General features: G+C 43.9%; 1 protein-coding gene across 1 annotated transcript in view; it reads right to left on the bottom strand.

The window, feature by feature from the left end:
* EPHA4 (EPH receptor A4) overlaps nucleotides 1-19,092 on the bottom strand; it is a 141,713-nt gene that overhangs the window by 26,039 nt on the left and 96,582 nt on the right. The window contains exons 6-8 of the mRNA XM_075937537.2: nucleotides 8,019-8,143; nucleotides 6,765-6,924; nucleotides 5,473-5,584 (exon numbers count right to left, since the gene is read on the bottom strand). Of these exons, the coding sequence (XP_075793652.1) occupies nucleotides 5,473-5,584; nucleotides 6,765-6,924; nucleotides 8,019-8,143 (397 nt within the window). The remainder of the gene's footprint in view (nucleotides 1-5,472; nucleotides 5,585-6,764; nucleotides 6,925-8,018; nucleotides 8,144-19,092) is intronic.

Genomic DNA, 19,092 nt, shown 5'->3' with positions numbered 1-19,092 from the left:
AGGGGTGGTAATTAAATAGGGGCAGTGTTCAGGAAGAGAATACAGAAGCTTTCACAAACTGTAGGGATCAGAGATGCAGGCAAGTCTACAGGTGGGACTTTTTCCCTATGCCAAACAACAAAGCGGGGGATTAGCACGTATTGTGGTGAAGCAGCAGGCACTCTGGGCTCTCTCTCAGCCACTGCAGGGCTGCTGGCACCTTTACCATTTACAAACAAAAGGGAGAGCTGAGAGTTAGAACTGCTCTGATTAAAATACTGCCAGCCATGGGAGCACAAGGCTATGACTGAGGTAGCCTGGTGTTCCAATGTTCTGTAGCAAAAGGTGGGCAACTCATTCAGCTAAATGCCCGCCATCTGCTCCAATGGGGCGGTGGGGGGGAGGGAATGATGGAACTAACAGAGAGGGAGGATACTTGTTGAGGGACACCAGGCATGTCCTGCCCTGGGAGTCTCTGGCGCCCACTGACCAAATGGGAGGATAGCATTCCCCAGCTCTCTGGATGTAACCATGTGGAGCATCTTTCAGCTCCACTCCAGCAGTTCCACCCTATGTACCCTGAACTAGGAATGTGAACCTGGCCTGACAGATGCTGTTGATCTAGCTAATTGCCCATTTGAGAGATCAGGAATCAAATTTCTCTCGCATAGCCTAGGCCAAGTGGCAGAGGTCAAGCTACAGTGTGTTAAGTAGGAAAGCGCTCAGTACTTAAAACAGGTATTTTGGCGGGGTTGTTAACTCCGCACGCCTTGCAACCACTTTCCAGTGCAGATAAAAGGATTAAATTAACAATTCCCACAGTAAAAGACCTGGATTTTGGGGATAAGATTTGGGCTTAAGTGACAGGCTGAGACCTTGTGGCCTTTATGTCCCCACCCTTCTGCAGCCTCTCCATCCCTTGGGAGTGTGAGAAGTATGCTACAACTCAGAGGCTATGTCTACACTGGTGGATTCTTGCACCAGAAATATGCAAATGAGGCTAAGCGTGGAATATCGCTGAGCCTCATTTGCATACCTAACGAGCCACCATTTTTTGCAGAAGAGACTCTTGCGCCAGAAGGAGCATCTACACTGCCCCTTCTTGTGCAAGAAAAACCCTCTTGTGCAATGCCGTTCTTCCTGAAAATAATCAGCTTAATGCCATGGTCACCAACAGGTTGATCGCGAGCTACTGGTCGATCTCGAGGCCTCGACCAGTTGCTCGGGAGGCGTCCTGTCCACCCCGCCCCCATTTCCCTCCCACCCCCCAGAAGCCCTACTACTTACCTCAAGAGAAAACGGAGGTAGTGTCGGCTTCAGAAGTCCCGCAGCTTAGCGCCACTTCCAGCAATTCCAGAAGTGCGCTAGCTGCTCTGCCAGCCGGGTGTACTGCGGGAGGGAGCATCGGCTCCCTTCACCACACAGGAGGGGTGAGTCAGCCCCGCGGGAAGCGCACAGGGGGTTTCCCGGCGCGTGGGGGGGTGGGGGGGAGTTGGCCCCGGGGCAGGCATACACTGGTTTCCCTGAGGGGGTGGAGAATGCTGGGAGGAGGAAGATGCAGGGGACTCTCTGCCTCCACTGGCACCCCACTCCCCAGCCACCACTCCCCAGCTACAGAACGCTGTCCTCACTCCCCTGTCCTCAACTACAGAATGCTGTCCCCATTCCTGTCCCCACTCCCCGAACTCTGTCCCCACTCCCCTGTCACCAACTACAGAATCCTGTCCCCACTGCCTGAACTCTGTCCCCACTCCCCTGTCCCCAGCTACAGAACTCTGTCCCCACTCTCCTGTCCCCAGCTATAGAACTCTGTCCCTATTCCCATCCCCACTCCCCGAATTCTGCCCCCATTCCCGTCCCCACTCCCCGAACTCTGTCCCCACTGGCACTCTGTCCCCAGCTGCAGAAACCTGTCCCCACTGGCACTCTGTCCCCTGCTGCAGAACCCTGTTCTCTGCCCTCCCAGCACCCTCTCCCCTACCCCCAGCCGCAGAATTCTGTCCCCACAAAATGTATAATTATAAATGCTTCATTTTAGATTTAAATAGCATGAATAAAAAACAGACCATTTATTTCATAACTATAAACACGTGATTTTAATTGTATTGCATAATTTAAAAATATACTTTATCAGAGTGTGTAAGTAAGGGCTGGGGATAGCAAGTGATGGACAGGAGGAGAATAGAGAGGGCGAGGCTTCAAGGAAGGGGCAGGGCGGTAGATCTTTGCCTGTTCTGAGATTTAAAAAGTGATCTTGGGTGTAAAAAGGTTGGAGACCACTGGCTTAGTGGCATTGCACAAGAGGGTTTTTCTTGCGCAAGAAGGGGCAGTGTGTCTACTGCCTTCTGGCTCAAGAGCCTCTTCTGCAAAAAATGGCAGCTGATTAGGTATACAAATGAAGCTCAGTGATATTCCACGCTTAGTCCCATTTGCATATTTCTGTAGACATGGCCAGAGAGAGCAGAGTCCTGGAGGACAGGCTGAGGAGAACCTACCCCAAGTTACAGGTTAAATCAGTGATGGACAGCCTATGGCTCACCGGGATGCTAGGTGTGGCCCATGTGATGCTTTGTTTACCATTGTCCACATGCAGGGTTGCCAGATTCTGCTGGTTTCCATCTGCATAGTATTTTTCAAACTGGTATTACGAAAGTGACATGCCCGTGAAGTGAGGTGTGTGCTGACTGCACACAATATTGATGGTAAGAGCTATGCACTCCCTCTGGATCCGATCAAAATGATGCTACAATACACAAGTGCATGAAGCAAAACTGCCCTATCCTGGGAAACTACCTTGGTTACGACAATCTTGAAGCCCACTGAGATGGAGGTAGGGTTGCCAGGTGTCCAGTTTTTACCCAGACGGTCCGTTATTTGCATCCCTCATCTGGTAAAAAATTAGAAAATACCAGACATGTGAAATGTCCGGTATTTCCTGTTTCCCTCGAATGGAAGCCTGGTGGGGACAATTTTCCCCTGCCACATCTGGCACGTGAGGAGCCATTTAAAGGCACAGCGCTTTTTTTTTTCCTTTAACAACTTTGGTCTCCCCCTTTCTACTAGCCAAGAGAGTGCTTTACAGGACACATTTGCTTTTCAAAAACATTTCTTTCTCCACCCTTCTGAAAATAAAGCCTCATCCTCTTGCTCCAAATGTTCCCCAAAAGCTGTATTTGAAAATAATAGTCTGAATTTAGCGGCATGCTTGTAGAAAGCTTTGTAGAAATACTCAAGCGGCCATCTGTCCTTTGCTGTATGAATTTACGTGACTTAATCTATGCCATTTAAACTAACCCTTAAGTGGATTAATTCTAATGTTAACAAACTCTCCCAGGGACAGAAGAGAACAACATATTCTCGGGCTGGCCGGAAGCAGGAGGCAGCAGGGTCCTTAGGAAAATTTCTGCAGTTAATCTGAATTTTGTTTTTTTGAGTAATGACTTACTTGATTTAATGATTTAATGAGGGGCGATATTCATCCCAGTTTCAAAGATGGGCACCCTAAATGGAGCTATGTATCCCACATTTGCATTTCTGTACCTGCACAGAATGGAAGTTTATATACCTAAGTGCAGATGTGATAGTGCAACTGTGAGATTTAGGCCAGCTGTACACTAGCAAAAGTCGGATGGTATAGCTCTATTGGCAATATCTCCTGGTGCAGGTGGTTTGGCAAGCAAAATAAGCTATCCTGGCAAAAGTCCCTTTGTGTTGGTGTGATGATGCCTACTCTCGAGCATCCAAAAATTCACAAAAATGCACCTTTTCTTTCAATATAGCCATACTGGCAAAAGTTTCTAGTGCAGGCATGGCCTCCGGTGCCCCATTAAGGCACCTGCTTTTGAAAACGGGGCAGTTTGTCTCAGCTACTGGAGGTGAATGTGCACAGCAGCAAGTGCTGTGATAAACACCCAACAATGCAGAGATATTCACAACACCCGAGAAAGGGGCATCATGTTTTGCACTGCTTCAGCATCTCATTTACTTTATGTCTTTTCTCTTGCACAGCCTCTCCAAAACCTCCTGAGGCAGAGCTTTGGGGCACCTTCGAACCCACTGCTACTTGACTAACTTATCCGCATGCCCACCAGCACTTAAGCCAGCCTTTCATCCTGGCTACCCGCCTGCTCTTTATCTGTGTTTTGCCCAATTTAAACACTTCTAGGCAGAGATAACTAAACAGACAGCCTGAGTGGAGAGCAGGAGTGGCTGAGCGCGCATCAGTGAGTCTGTCAGCTACCTGGCTCCAGGCAGCCTTTTCTTTGACAGCTTTATGGCCGATACTAAAGAGAATCAATATGAGGGCAAGGGGTTGACATTTCATTTTCTAAAAGTGATCCATTGAGGGCCAATCACCAAGCCGTGTTTATCAGCCTTGGGAAGTGGCATTTTTTTTCCACAGGAGGAGGTGGGAAAGGAATCATCTCAGAACAACTCGACAGGCTCAATTCTCTAAGGTGGCGACTCATAATTAGAAATCCAATGTATCCCGCTATCAATCTGGCCTTAAATAATAAAGTGATCAATAAAAGCAGAGAGGAGATTAAGTCATCAAGCCCTGCTGATGCTATTTTCTGTTGCAATGGCTTTTAATAAACCTGTCTCTCTGCATTACATTTTCATATGTTCTTTTCCCTCTTTCTTCCTGCCAGCAAGGATGCTTTGAGCTGAACACCCACAGAAAGCCATTACAATGCATGACTACTTACCAGATATTACAATCACACTGATTTAACTGTTCCTTTTAAGATGATTTGAAATGGAAGAGTAGATCAGAAGGAAGTTGTGCTCATTTATAGCTAATGCGATCAGACCCTACTATAGAGAGTGGAACAACTTGTATTCCTTCCCCTCACATATGTTGTAGGGATTTTTCTGAGGGGTAAAGCTTGTTTGGGGGGGCAGCAGTGGGTGCCTGATGGGAGATTATGGTTCTGCCCCAACAATGTAAGCCACAGATACAGCCTGATATGCTACTATGTACTGAGTGTTGAATGCCTCTGGTTTCTCTTTAGTGCCTTTCTTCCCCACAACGAAAGAACAGAATCTATGGCTGATGCAGACACTTACAGACAACCAGGACAGGGTATTAAAAACAAAAACACCCAAACAAGATAGTTTGAGCATCCGCATGTAGTTTACTTCACTGCAGTACTGCATTTCCTCCTCTGCAAATAACAAGCCAACCCAAGGAGATCCCCTGTACTCAGACTCATTAAACTCAACATCAAATTACAATATCCACAGCTCTCCAGTTGGCTTGCTTCTCAACCCCAGTTATTGAAATCAGCTTTGCAAATAGTGCTGGAACTACTACCATTACATTACATACTGCTGTGGTACTAATGCTGAGAAGATCAAAGCTACATGGGAGAGGACTTGTAATGCAAATGCACTGTTTATGATGCTAATCAAAGAATTCATCTTTGTTTGGACCAGACAAAAAGCTCCCTTATGAAAGGGAGAGGGGGAGAGAGAGGCTTAAGTTCTTACCTCCTGCTGATGACAAAAGCAGCAATGAGAATGACCACAAGAACAACACTGCCAGCCACTGAGACCAGAAGCACTGTGGGATTGGTACCGTCACCAATGATGGGGGAAGGAACTAGAGACAGAGAAGACATCAGTTAGTGACACACACCTAAGCAGTCATCTACAGTGCAAAATGTGCATGGGCAACACTTAGTGCTGCGTTCTGGTTTGCAGAGGCAGTTTAGAGTATTACCCAAAGCTAGTCACAGGCCTTCATTATGTATTCACTCAACATCATTTTCCAGGAGGGCCCTAATTAGTTAAAGACATTATGTTTGATAATGGTTTGGGGAACTTCAACTCGCTGAGAACAAGGACTTCCTCTCCTGTGCCCCCTCCATTCTGAGTCAGAGGGTATAATGCCTATTTTATTGCCCATTGAATTGCTTCCCAGTTTACTTTATTTTTTTAATGGACCAGATGCTCATTCCTCACTGACACAAACAGAACAAGTTGTTTTAAAATGTCTTCCCTCTGCCTGGCGGATTGACTATTTAAGTTTTCTCATGCCATGCCCGAGGAAAGTTAACACTGAATGACGTGACCTGAAGTGATTTAAACAGATCTGCATAAAGGAAATTAAAGAGGTTCCGTCATATCCTCTTCCTGCCACTGTCTTAGGAAGCAAACACTCCATTCACATTTTTGTAAGCAATTACATTTTACCTTGGTTTGAACAAGTGAGAACCTACCCACAGACAACACAATCCACAAATGCCTCCTTTTGCAAAACTGTCTAAGAGGAAATACAAGAGCAAGGAGACATTCACAACATACCTCACCGAGTCATATAAAAACGAGAGTATATTAAAAAAAGGTAGAGTAATTGGAGTTTATTCTTCTTTATAGGAGATACACCAGAAATGTATGCATATAATTCATATTAGCATTAAAGGAAGTTTAGAATATAAACCTCCCATGAGTCAAAGACATAAACTTCAGAGCATTATAGTGTATACCACATCTAATATGCAGTACATCCAAATGGCTGTGCAATGTCACATTTTCTAAGGCTAAATCAACCAACATCCATGTGTAGAAATTACAACGCCCTACAGAAGTATGGTACAATATGGATGTCGCATCCAAGTAAATAAATGAAGTCAAAGTCCCAATGCTCTGTCAAATTCAATGTACTCTCCACTGAGTCTTCCAAGAGAAAGAAAGTCAGTCGGGGAAAAAAAAAAGAAACAAAGAAAGAGGAGGAAAGAATGTATCTACTATCAGTCTTCTGTGAATGATGCAGATGTTACCTGTGTTGGTCGTGAACTCAAATGGCCCACTGAAGTCCCCATATCCCGCTGCTGTCCTGGCTCGCACATGAAACACATATGAAGTCAAAGGGTTCAAGCCTTTGATATCTGTGTTCCTGGAGGCTGTCTTCACAATGCGATAACTGCGCTCATTTTGGTCCTGGCAGCAAAAGAGCATAGAGGTGAAGTACCCAAAAATGTCTTCTTGCACCCCCAATTCACTGCCAAATCTGTTCTGAGGCTCTGACTATTAGCAACTGACTTTTCAAAAGATCCCCATAAAAATTTTTGTTGTTGCCATTACTAGTACTAAATGGGATTTCAGGGCTGGCCCGAAAGGATGATAGGGATGATAGATCTAATATTCAGGTATCAGTGACTGCTTCAGAAATTGAATAGCAAAATTCTCTGGAAAGTAGCCAGGTCTTCAAACATGATCCTGCTGATGAACAAATAACATTTTATTCTTGCCCGCTTCCCTTTTCCCCCTCTCCCCGCTACCCCTTCTTCCAGCCAGGAGCTACATATCCAAGAAACCCTTGGGAAATGTCTGCCAGAAAGCCCATGTCTTAAAGTCTATTTCAGACTGGAAAATGTGTCAGAAAATATTGTAATCTAGTTTCAGTGAAAATTAGCTGCTCTCTTCTTTTCTGTCTTTATTAGGGAGGCAAATAAGTGATTACCTTTAAAAAAAAGAAAGGGAGCGAGAAAGAAAAGGTAATTGTTCATTTTCCTGGCAACCTTGAAAGCAAATAGCTCTTTTCATAGTTCTGTACTTGAGGAGAGACAAATTATTTTGTAGAAATAATGCCTTCCTATGACTTGGAGAGACTGAAGAATGCAATTTTTTCCGTATTTTCTATTAAAAACCATCAAACCCACACCATCACTCTAAGCAGAAGCCATCGACTTAAAACAGATCTTATTATTATTACTGTGTTACATATTTCATTATTGCTCTTCTATCTCTGACGTAAGGCTAATGTATCACTACTTCTCAGCTATATTGATTCTCATTATAAATATGCTCGCTGTAAAAATCTGGTTCTAAGGGAGGAAAAAAAGAAAAACCCAAATACACTGTTAGAGTAGAGTGCAGTATATTATTCTCATTATTCAGTGTAACTGCTCAAGTGTATGAAATCCCTAATTGGATATGATTATGAAACCAAACCTATTTGGTCCTGATAATGAGAGCCTATCTGGGAATGACTGTAATGGAAACAAACCTCATCTGATCATTTTGAGCAATACCTTCTCATAATATTTGACTTCATATTCCAAGATAACTCCATTCGGTCTGTCAGGTTCCAGCCAGGCCAATGCAACACTGTGCCTTGTTATTTCTTTAGCTTGGATCAAGGCAATTGGAGAGGGAGCTGACAAGAAAAAAGAAAAACTGTATATTAGCAATATTTTATTTTTAAATTAGGATCATGTATTTTTAATTGTAGCATTCCTACTGAATGGACTTTGTGAATCTATAGCACTGCTGTGAATTAAACATCTCTTGAAAAAAAGAATTGTGTTTGTGCATAAGGATGCTATTTTACTACCTAAAGCACAGTGAACTTTTAGTCTTACTGATTCTTTAACAAGCCCATTCTTGGATTCTGGTCCAGGCTAGTGTCCGAAGTAACAGCACAATGGTCCAAGTACTGTGATGTTAGACCATGCCTGCAGTTAAACCCCTGCAAGAGGCTAACATACTAGAAGGTGCTGGCTCATTTCTCACCTTTACGAAACATGGTGCATGAGGCCCAGGAATTGCTAGTTCTGGCTCCACAGCAATTCCACCTGGTCACTTTCTAATATTGCCTGGTGTAATCTCACTAGCAATTACCATTACAACGAGTGGGATATTGACCTTTGGATCTATCCTGGTCCTTTGAATTTGACAGGTCTTTTGCTTTAGTGAGAGCAGGACTGGGTGCACGGCATACAAATTCAGCTTCTCTCATGAACATTATCAAGTACATAGGCCAGCTTTTCTGCCACCCTAAATCATACTGCATAGTCTGTGAGCAGTCCAACTGAAGTCAATGGACATACTCCAGATGCTCAAATTCTGACTTTAACGAGATTTGGAGCAAGATGCTACCCACTATGAAGATTTGGAGCAAGATGCTACCCACTATGAAGAAGTCATCAGAATCTGATGTATCATGAATATGACTCCTGAAGTAATTATCCCTATATATAACTGATAGTAGTTATAACTGGATTACAGTACCCTGCCCTACACTTCCAATTCCACCAAAGGGGCAGAAAGGAAAACATGACTTTGGAAAATGAGACATGTATCAAACACAATTCAGTTCAAATTTACATCCATGATCAATTATGAGGGCTGCAATTAAAGGACAATGGAATATATTTCAATGTATATTTCTGTCCAAGCAAGCCCCTGATAATGCTGAAGTTCTGGTTTTGACTTGTTGAAGGACAAAGCATTTTCCCTGGGACTATGACAGTAACAGATTCACAGCTCTGCTGGGGGAATGGTTTTGCTGAAGATTTATGAACCAGGCTGCCCAGTTCTTGTTGTGTTGCTGTGCGGTCACGTCTCTAGCCAGCTGTTATCAAGCCCTGCCGCCGCTGACAATAGCTGATACAAATGGTTGGGTCTCCAGGGATGAAGAGGGACATTCATGAAATTTTTAATCTTATCTTACAAAGCCATTCTGTATAACCACAGATTAGAGGGCTTCCTAAATTGAATGTACTTTTTCTTTTGTCCCCGAAGCCTTAAAAAAGTACTGATTTTTATTCATTTTTTAACTTTGGGATGCAGATCCATGAAAATAGTCAAAAGAGAAAGGAGGATGTGATGTGTATCTCTGAAAACTACCAAGAAAGAGGAAAGAGGAAAGAGTCATAATAAATTAAAGTAAAACTGTGAGTGTGAAAGCTTCAAACCTACTTGACTGTATCAGACAGCTCTGATGGGAATAAAAATAACCAGCAGGCACCACACACATGGTCACAAAAGGGAGTCTCCCTGTTGAAGTGAAGCCATCAGGGAGCCTCTGCCTGGTTTATTATTTGACAGTTTGGCATCTCTGTTAGAAATGCCTCCAGACTCCCTCTCTCGGTCTGTCTTTCTCCATGTCTCATGTGCACAGACAGATACTGGATGACAGAGGAGACTATAAACAAACCAACAGAGAGAATTCAGGTGTGTTCCATCAAGCTGTATTTGTGACATGACTGGGATTGGTAATGCAACTCTCCTGTGGCTCCTCAACCAAGGGCACACTCCCCTCACTCTCCTCTGCAGCAACATCACTGCTTAGAAAATAAAATGGAAATCTGGCTCATTTTACACACACACACACACACACACACACACACACACACACACACAGAGCACATTAGTGTACATACACACACACACAGCACATTAGTAATAACCCAACCAGAGAGAAATCTGCTTAGTTAATCAGCACCACGCAGAGGGCAGATAGGCCATTCTCTCACAAGGAATCACTTATTCTGCTCTGACCCCAGCAGTCTCAGCTAGAAAGTTCACTTTATGGGTTCCCTCTGTCATCTTCCTTTTAATGACCTCCCTCTTCTGTTTCATCTCCCCAGATATTGGAACATAAAGAGCTCTTTCCATGCGATAGTGCACTACAGAAACAAGACAATGTGTTTTAGCTCTGCAGTAAAATGGCTGTTCGCATCACATGAATACATACTGACCTCCTCATTACTTGGAACACTCAGTCCCTATGGGTTAGCAAATGTTTTTCCACCTGTCCGCATTATGTCTCAGAAATTGTTCACTTGCTCTCATGCATTTCAACATACTGAAGAGAACAAGCTGGTGCTAAAACAAGGCTGTCAATAGTGGGAGGGTGCAAAGGAGGCAGCTGCCTCAGACTCTGGCAATTTAAAAGGGCACAGGGCTCCAGGCCCTTTAAATCACCACCAGAGCCCTACGTAGCACAGTCCAGGAGGCACTGAGAGCTGGCTGGGGGAGGCTACACCTTAGTCTTGCCCATTCCACCCAAGGCCACACCCCTTTCCAGGGGCATAGAGCTAAACTCCTCCCTTACTGTGGATGGGCTAGATTCCTTAATACAGGCAGTCCCCGGGTTACGTACAAGATAGGGACTGTAGGTTTGTTCTTAAGTTGAATTTGTATGTAAGTCGGAACTGGTACATATTGTAGGGGAAACTCTAGCCAAACATTTCTCCAGAGCTCAGTTTTATTCTCCCACACCTCACTTCCCTCAGTCCTTTATTCTCAAGATGAGATGTCTGCTGAGAAAAGCCGCTCTGCGTCTCCCTGGTCTGCTGGGGGGGTGGGGCGCTAGCTTCGCATATCCCTGGTCTGCTGGGGGGAAGCAGCTAGTGCAGGGTTGCCTCACCCCGTTTGTAAGTAGGTATCCGATGTAAGTCGGATCCATGTAACCCGGGGACAGCCTGTAGTTCTTTTCTTTTTCACCTTATGTTCTCCCTCTTGTTGATCATAATACAGTTTAATTCTACTTAACCCTTCATCCAGCCTCTATAGTGTTAATATGAAAGGAAATGATTCCAGTTCTATTAGTGCACAGAAAACCTAACAGCCTAGATTCAAGTGCTGGACACCTTGGTCTCCTTTATGAGAGAGGAGCTTTGCTTTTTCTGGAGTGCCTCTTTGGGGTGTATCATACTCCTCCACTCCCTGTGAGGAATGCCTTGAGCATGTGTAGTACCAGTGTTGCTTGCTGTGCCAGACTGCAGGGATTCCTTGTAAGGGTTCCATCCCTCTTTGTGTGATATAGAGCTGTGAATAAGTAAAGGGTTATGTCTTTGGGGAGGATCCAGTGGATCTATTGTTGTGTGGATCCACTGGTTCATCATTCTTGCTCCTGTGGAAGTGGTGGCTTCAAGAGACACAGGGACTATTATAGCCCACTGTTTGGGTAGGCCGCATGTTCCTTCCCTCCCCGAACTCCAATGACATCCAACTATTTACTTAGGCTTTGTGCATGGCCCACCATTTATCCCATGAAGAGCTGTGGCTAGAAGGGAGGACTTTTTTGGGGTGGGGAAGGGGGTTGAGTCACCATGTTACTAATTTGGACATAATTTTGGCCATGACCAAACAATTAGTGCAGGCAAATTAGTGAAACAAATTGTGTTCAGCAGCACATCAGCTAATTAGAACCTGGGGTTCCTTTCTCTGCTCCACCAAAGACTACCTGTGCAACTTTGGGCAACTCAGTGAGCCTCATCTGTAAAATGGGGATAGCTTACAGCTGTTTGGTAAGAATAAGCCTATAGCTAAACTATAGGCGGGCTTTGAGATCGATCCACTGGCAATCAATTTAGTGAATCTAGTTAAGACCTGCGAAATCAACTGCAGATTGCTGTTCCATCAACCCTGTTACGCTACCCTGGATGAAAAGAGTCAGAGAAGTTGACAGGAGAGTTTCTTACATCTTCCACCCACCCCGCCCCGCAATGTAGAGCCCAGGGTAATTCAACTTAAAATGTATGGACTCCAGCTATTGTTATTCACGTAACTGGAGTTGCATAGCTAAAGTCGACTTTCTATTGTAATGTGGATGTAGCCTAAATAAGTCCGTGAGGTGCTCAGACATTTTAGTGATAGACGGCATTACAAATGTCTAAAGACTGACGCTTCACAAGCATGTTTGAACGGGCTAAAATTCTGTTATGTAGAAAAGTTCTTACTCCAGGCCTAATAACTTGACTAAACAGGAAAATGGAGAATTTTGGTCATCAGACACGCTTTCACAGATGCGTGTGCAGAGGGGGGATATGAATGAGCCAGAAAAGTGTTGGAAATTCTTTGCCTGATCTCCTCTTTCTTTATCTCTATTTTGGATAATCTTTCTGTTCACTCTTCTTAATTTAGATGCTTTATGGGTGATTTATTCTCACTGATTTATAAGCAAGATACAAAGAGCAGTAATACACATGAGAGAATGCTCTTTGTGCAATGGAATGGAATTCCAATGCTGCTTCTATCCACTCCCTGCCCCGCTTTATTTCCTAGTGTTGTATAGCAGAACCCCATTTATTCAAATGAAATGGCATACATGGATTTCATTCAGATAATTGAGGAGTCATATAAGTGATATGCCTTACAGACGTACCTTCATTATTCAAATGTAAGTTTTCAGATAAGCATTCTAGTGTACTGGAAAATTGATGACTTGAGCTAATTTAAAAACATCTTTGCTGGGACTGATCACTTGTCTGCTAATGAAATAGCCATCAAGGGTATCTTCATATAGTTACGGGACCCCATCCTGAAAGAAATCTTTCCTGAACCTTCTTTTCTGGCCTTCAAACAACTGTACCCCGAACCTCTCCAAGCTTACAAACAAGAAGCAAGCTCCCCATAGACTTGGACACACCAATTCAAAGAGGCACCAGATTCTGCCAAAACAACAGATGTAAAATCTGTAGATATAGCTCCACATTTATGAACAGCAACAACCCCCACAACACACCTTTCAGGATGGGTCCCGCATTTGCCTATCACAACATGCAGTGCCACCCCATCAAGCACACTGAGTGCACTAATAACAACTATGCAGGTGAAACCAATCAGTGCACTCTCAAATGAACTCGCACAGAAAAATTATAAAAGGCAAAAAACACTGCATCAGCCATAGACAAAGCGAGTATTCTATATCTGACCTCTCAGTCCACAACCACAATGGAGACCTACACAACGCCTTGAAAAAGTATGCCTGGAAGGTGAAATTTATAACTTTGCTAGGTACTAAAAATCATGGACTGAACAGAGACAATGATTCTATAATCAACTATTCCCCCTTCCCACTATTTCTTGCCCCTCCCTCCAAACTGGAGAGATGGGTTACTTCACCTTGAATGGTCCCTTGAAATGTGTGTTAACTACCTATGCTAAACATCTATTCCACTTTGTATTTAGCTGAAGAAGAACACTATGTAAGCTCTATGTAAACTCAAAAGCTTGTCTCTCTCACCAATAGCTGTTTCAATAAACTATATTACCTCACCCACCTTGTCTCTTTCATGAAAAAGGTGTCTTATTTTTCAAACCAATATCTGTAAGAGACAAATGGCTGATCGCAAACTATGTAACTCGAAGTTACCCTCAGACATCCAAGCAGCACAGCTATTGTGGCTCTCATTTTCTAAAAGGAAAGCATGCCTCATGAAATCTGTAATATTGGAGGTGCTCAACCGAGAGAAATATATCAAGTAGTATAGAAGTGAAACAAACTCAACACTATAGTTATTGTTGCCGTAATCATAGCAAGTTACAACTCCCTATGCCCTATATAAATGTCTATAGGGCAGGCACATATATACTAGAATGTTACATACTGTGTAGAAATTCTACCAAACCAGAATATTTCACAGTGAAAACTGACTGGAGATATTTTGGTATGAAATAAAAGGTACTTCCCTTTGACAAAATGGCTAAGTATAACTTTCTTCAGTTCAAAGCTCAGCAGTTCATCTCTCTTAAAAACTTCAGCCCCCTACTGATGTGAATGCAGCAATTTTCTTTTATCTACTTCCTCAATAACCTGACATTAAACACCTACTAGTAGTTTTATTACAGCAGCTCTGTGCTTGTGGCCTACAACCAGAGAGAGAACAGATACACTGCAAAAATTTAACCCAAGTGCCATAAAACCATTTCCAAGGGCCAACAAGCGCTAAATTATAACAGTTTTGGGGCAATTTGAAAGAACAGCAGAGGCAGCATGACAGTATTTTATTACTGGTTCAAATTATTACTGGGAGGGGGACAACAACAGGAAATAAACAGTTGCAATAAGAGGTCTCCGGCCTGTAAGCAGCCATGAGTGAAAACAGCTCTTTATGAAAGTACGAAACCTGAGCACTTGGATGTCAAAGGCACACAATGCTCAGTGTTTTAGTCAAGTTACCTTCTTAACCACAGTGGGTTTACTTTTCACTCTCCAAGATCTGAATTTAAAAGAATCATATTTACTCGAGAGGTCTTTCACTGGTTGAAAAATATACCGACAGTTTATACATTACCTCAGCTAAATTTAAATGACATATTTAAATTTAATTACTTGAACTTTAGGGTTTTTTGTGCTTTCCCCTTAATTGAATGTAACACTTTTTTGTTCTTATCAATGGCTATGTGCTTTAAAACGTTGTCAAGTATCAAAATTAAATGCTTGAATGCACTAATGATATTACTGTGATTAAGGGTTTTACTTTCTAGGAGAGATGCTAAAAGCCTACTTTATTATTAATTATTTTAATATATTATACATATGAGAGATTAAAGCAGAAAAATCTCAGAAAATAAAGGAGAAATAAGAAAAATCTTCTATTCATTAAAATGAAAAGCTAATGCAAGAAACCGGATTTCATACCTAATCTATATATCTATGAATTTCTCTTTGAATTTACATCTTGTAATGTTCCTTTAAATCTGATTTTGAAAGTTTTATTATGGAACTTAAATGAGGTGAACATGAACAGGATGTTTAAGGAAAGAGAAAGGATTCATACATGATTTTAAAAGGCTCCTGAAATTATATGCACCAGATCTTACTAATTTACTCATGTTGGATAACCCCTTCATTTGTCAGACGGCCCACTGACATGAAAGGTATCAGGATTCGGTCCTACATTTTTACATGAACAAGACTGAATTAAAAAGGAATCTGCTATGTTCTTTCTTAAATTAAGTTATTCTGTTCTGCTGCCTACAGATCTATAAAGCCTCTTACTCACTTCAGTCTTTTTTAGAGTGCTTGGGTGAGTGCTTCCAAAAGCTTGGATGAGCTTTAGTGAGTGAGCCTTGTTTCTGAGTGACAGGCACTGACACCTGATTGTAAACATTTTGGTCAAACGCACCTTCTAAAGGCAGAGGGATAGCTGTGTTAGTGTGCAATTGAAAAAACTTTAAAAACAACACATAGTCCTGCAGCACCTTACATTATGTCTAGACTACATCCCTCTTTTGAAAGACGGATGTAAATTAGACATATCGAAATTACAAATGAAGCCGGGATTTGAATTTCCCATGCTTCATTTGAATGATCGCATGATGGGATTTTTTCGAAAAATTCTATTTTGAAAGTGAAACTGTAGTCTAGATGCGGTTCTTTAAAAAAGAAAAGCCTTTTTCGAAAGATCCTGTGAACTTCATTTTTTGAGGAGTCTACACATACCCTTAGAGACTAACAAAAAATGTAGATGGTATCATGAGTTTTCATGGAAAAAACCCACTTCTTCAGATGAATGGAATTTAAGGGGTCCAGGTTCCAAATAAATAGCAAGGAAAGAGAAGAGATGAGAAAGGAAAGGAGAGGAGAAAAAATGGGGAAAAAAATAGTCATAGTGTGCATGCTAAATGAAGCTGATTGAGTGGGTTCTAAGTACTCATAAGTACCTGGTGATTGGCTTTTTATGTCATTAGGATGTGGAATGTAGTGGGTAATCAAGTTAAGGTTTTTGCTTAAACCTCTATTGCAGGTATCAAACTTGTAAATGAAATTAAGTGCTGCAGATTCCCTTTCAAGCTGATTTTTGAAATTGGCATGTAATAATATGAAAACTTTGAGATCCATTAGTGAATACTTGGGCAAGTTAAAATGTTACCTGTTCCCATCTATCACCTGCAGGACCAAATTCTCCTCTCAGGTAACTACCAATTACTCATGGGAACTATGTGAGGCCACGTTTTTTAATATAGTCCTGACAATATGCCTGTGTAAAACCCCCATGAATATGAGCAAAGTTGTGCATGTGTGATTCCTAATAACAAGTGAGATGTGTAATTTATTTTTATTTTACTTTATTTTAAATGTTTATCTTCAGAAAAATGGTATACTCCCTATATGAACCTAATGAAGTTTAGGGTAAAGGATGATGATGATATGATGTTTAGGATAGTGATAGCAGCACTGTAGGACTGACAGAGTGCAGTCTCTCTTCCCAACCTGTCTTGGCATAGACTGTTGATAGTGGAAAGCACAATTTAAAGGCTCTAGTAGTCTGCAGCAGAGTTTTTGTATAAACTCTTGGGTGTGCCTACACTGCACCCGGAGCTCAAAGTAAGCTACGCAATTTTAGCTATGCATAGCGTAGCTTATTGAGTTAATTTTAAAATAGTTTACCTTGTAATTTGGCGCTGTGTTCTAAATAGTGCGCTATTTCAAACCATCCCTTACTCCTCATGGAACGAGGTTTACAGGAATGTTGAAATTGCAAGCCTGTTATATTTCGAAATAATGGGCTTGCTCAAAAGATGCAGAATAGCTATTTTGGGACACTTCCAGTATCTTGAAATAGCTCCGCAGTGTAGATGTAGACTTGTAGCAAACTGAAAGGGAGGGATATGTAACCCTTGTGCCTCCACTCCACATCGCCTACGTTTTCAAGAGGCACATTGTATCCACGGAGAGAGGAATCAGAAAAGCTTGTTGAGGATCCCTGAATGAGACTATCATTCTGTGCCATTCTTGGCAAAGATTAGAGCTGCGCTAGGGCTGCTCTAAAGAACACAAAGCTGGTTATGGAGCTACAAGGGCTCTCTGTTAGCTGTTGATTGTCAGAACACACTGGGTATGTCTACAATGCAAAATCCATAAAATAAAGAGAAAAAAAAAAGACCCGAGGTAACATGTCTCAGGGCTAAAAATAGCCAGGTAAACATTTGGCTTGTAGCCTATGCACTGAAATCCAATGAGGAAGGAAGGTCTTAGAATCTGGACTCCAGTGCAGACCTACACTGCTACCTACACCCTTGTCCCTCAGAGCAAACCCGAGTCAGTTGATCCCAACCCCTAGACTCCCTGACACGTTTCTTTCTTTCTTTCTTTGCTGTGTAGATACAGGCAGTCCCCGGGTTACGTACAAGATAGGGACTGTAGGTTTGTTCTTAAGTTGAATCTGTATGTAAGTCGGAACTGGCGTCAGCCGCTGCTGAAACTGATCAGTTTCAACCGCGGCTGAATCTGGCTGAATGCCAGTTCTGACTTGCATACAGATTCAACTTAAGAAACCCAGGCGTCCCCAAGTCAGCTCCTGCTGAAACTGATCAGCGGCTGATTCCAGGAAGCCTGGGGCAGAGCAACTCTGCCTCGGGCTTCCTGTAGTCAGCTGCTGGTCAGTTTCAGCAGCGGCTGACTTGGGGACACCTCGGGCAGAACAGCTGGGGTGCTGCTGGGTTGCTCCAGTAGCGCGGCTCCTTGGCGCTACTGGAGCAACCCAGCAGCACCCCACCTGCTCTGCCCCAGGCGTCCTGATTCAGCCGCTGCTGAAACTGACCAGCAGCGGCTGAATCAGGATGCCTGGAGCAGAGCAGCTGGGGTGCTGCCGGGTTGGTCCGGAGCGGCGCTGCGGGACCAACCCGGCAGCCCCCAGCTGCTCTACCCCAGGGGTAGGCAAGAAAAGCCTGGTCTGCTGGGGGGAGGGGGGGGCACTAGCTGCACCCCCCCCCCAGCAGACCAGGGGGCCAGGAGCAAAGCCGCGGTGCACGCCCGCAGCGGGACAGCCCAGGCGGCCCGGGCTGTCCCGCTGCGGGCGTGCTCCAAGGCTTTGTTCCCCGTCTCCCTGCAGACCAGCTTTGCTCGTTTGCCCAGGAGCAAAGCTGCCCAGGCGGCGGCTTTGCTCGGGTGCCCCAGCAGACCAGGGGGACAGGAGCAAAGCCGCCCTGGCGGCGGGAGTCCCGCTGCCTGGTCGGCTTTGCTCCGGGGCAAACGAGCAAAGCTGCCCAGGCAGCGGGACTCCCGCCGCCTGGGCGGCTTTGCTCAGGTGTCCCTGGTCTGCTGGGGGGGGTCCAGCGGCTTTGCTGGACCCCCCCCAGCAGACCAGGGGGACAGGAGCAAAGCCGCCCAGGCAGCGGGAGTCCCGCTGCCTGGGCAGCTTTGCTCGGGTGTCCCTGGTCTGCTGGGGGGGTCCAGCGGCTTTGCTGAACCCCCCCAGCAGACCAGGGAGACCAGGAGAAGCTTTTCTCGCCCCGGAGGACACGGGTGGCGACCTGCCGCCCGTGAGCTCCGGGGCGAGAAAAGCCCCGTTCGACGTAAGTCGGATCCGCGTAAGTCAGGGACTGCCTGTATACCTACTACAGCCCCTCCTGCAGCTTATATCAAAAGCACTGGTGGGAGAGGTGTAGTGTCGGACTCAGCTACGCTGGCTTTGCACCCACTGGAGAAAACAAATTAGAGAACCTGCTATTAACCTCTAAGGACCAAATTCTGCCCTCAGTTACATTAGCATAATGCTAGAGTGACTCCAAAGACTTCAATCTGTAACCTGTACTCACTATAAACCCAACAAATAGAGACTCTGCTTAGCATCATTTTGAGGAGCAGTG

This window comes from Pelodiscus sinensis, chromosome 10 (assembly GCF_052426305.1).
Source record: "Pelodiscus sinensis isolate ZL-2025 chromosome 10, ASM5242630v1, whole genome shotgun sequence".
Taxonomy (NCBI): domain Eukaryota; kingdom Metazoa; phylum Chordata; order Testudines; family Trionychidae; genus Pelodiscus; species Pelodiscus sinensis.
Note: the sequence above shows the minus strand (reverse complement) of the source record. Positions and strands in the feature narration are given on the sequence as shown.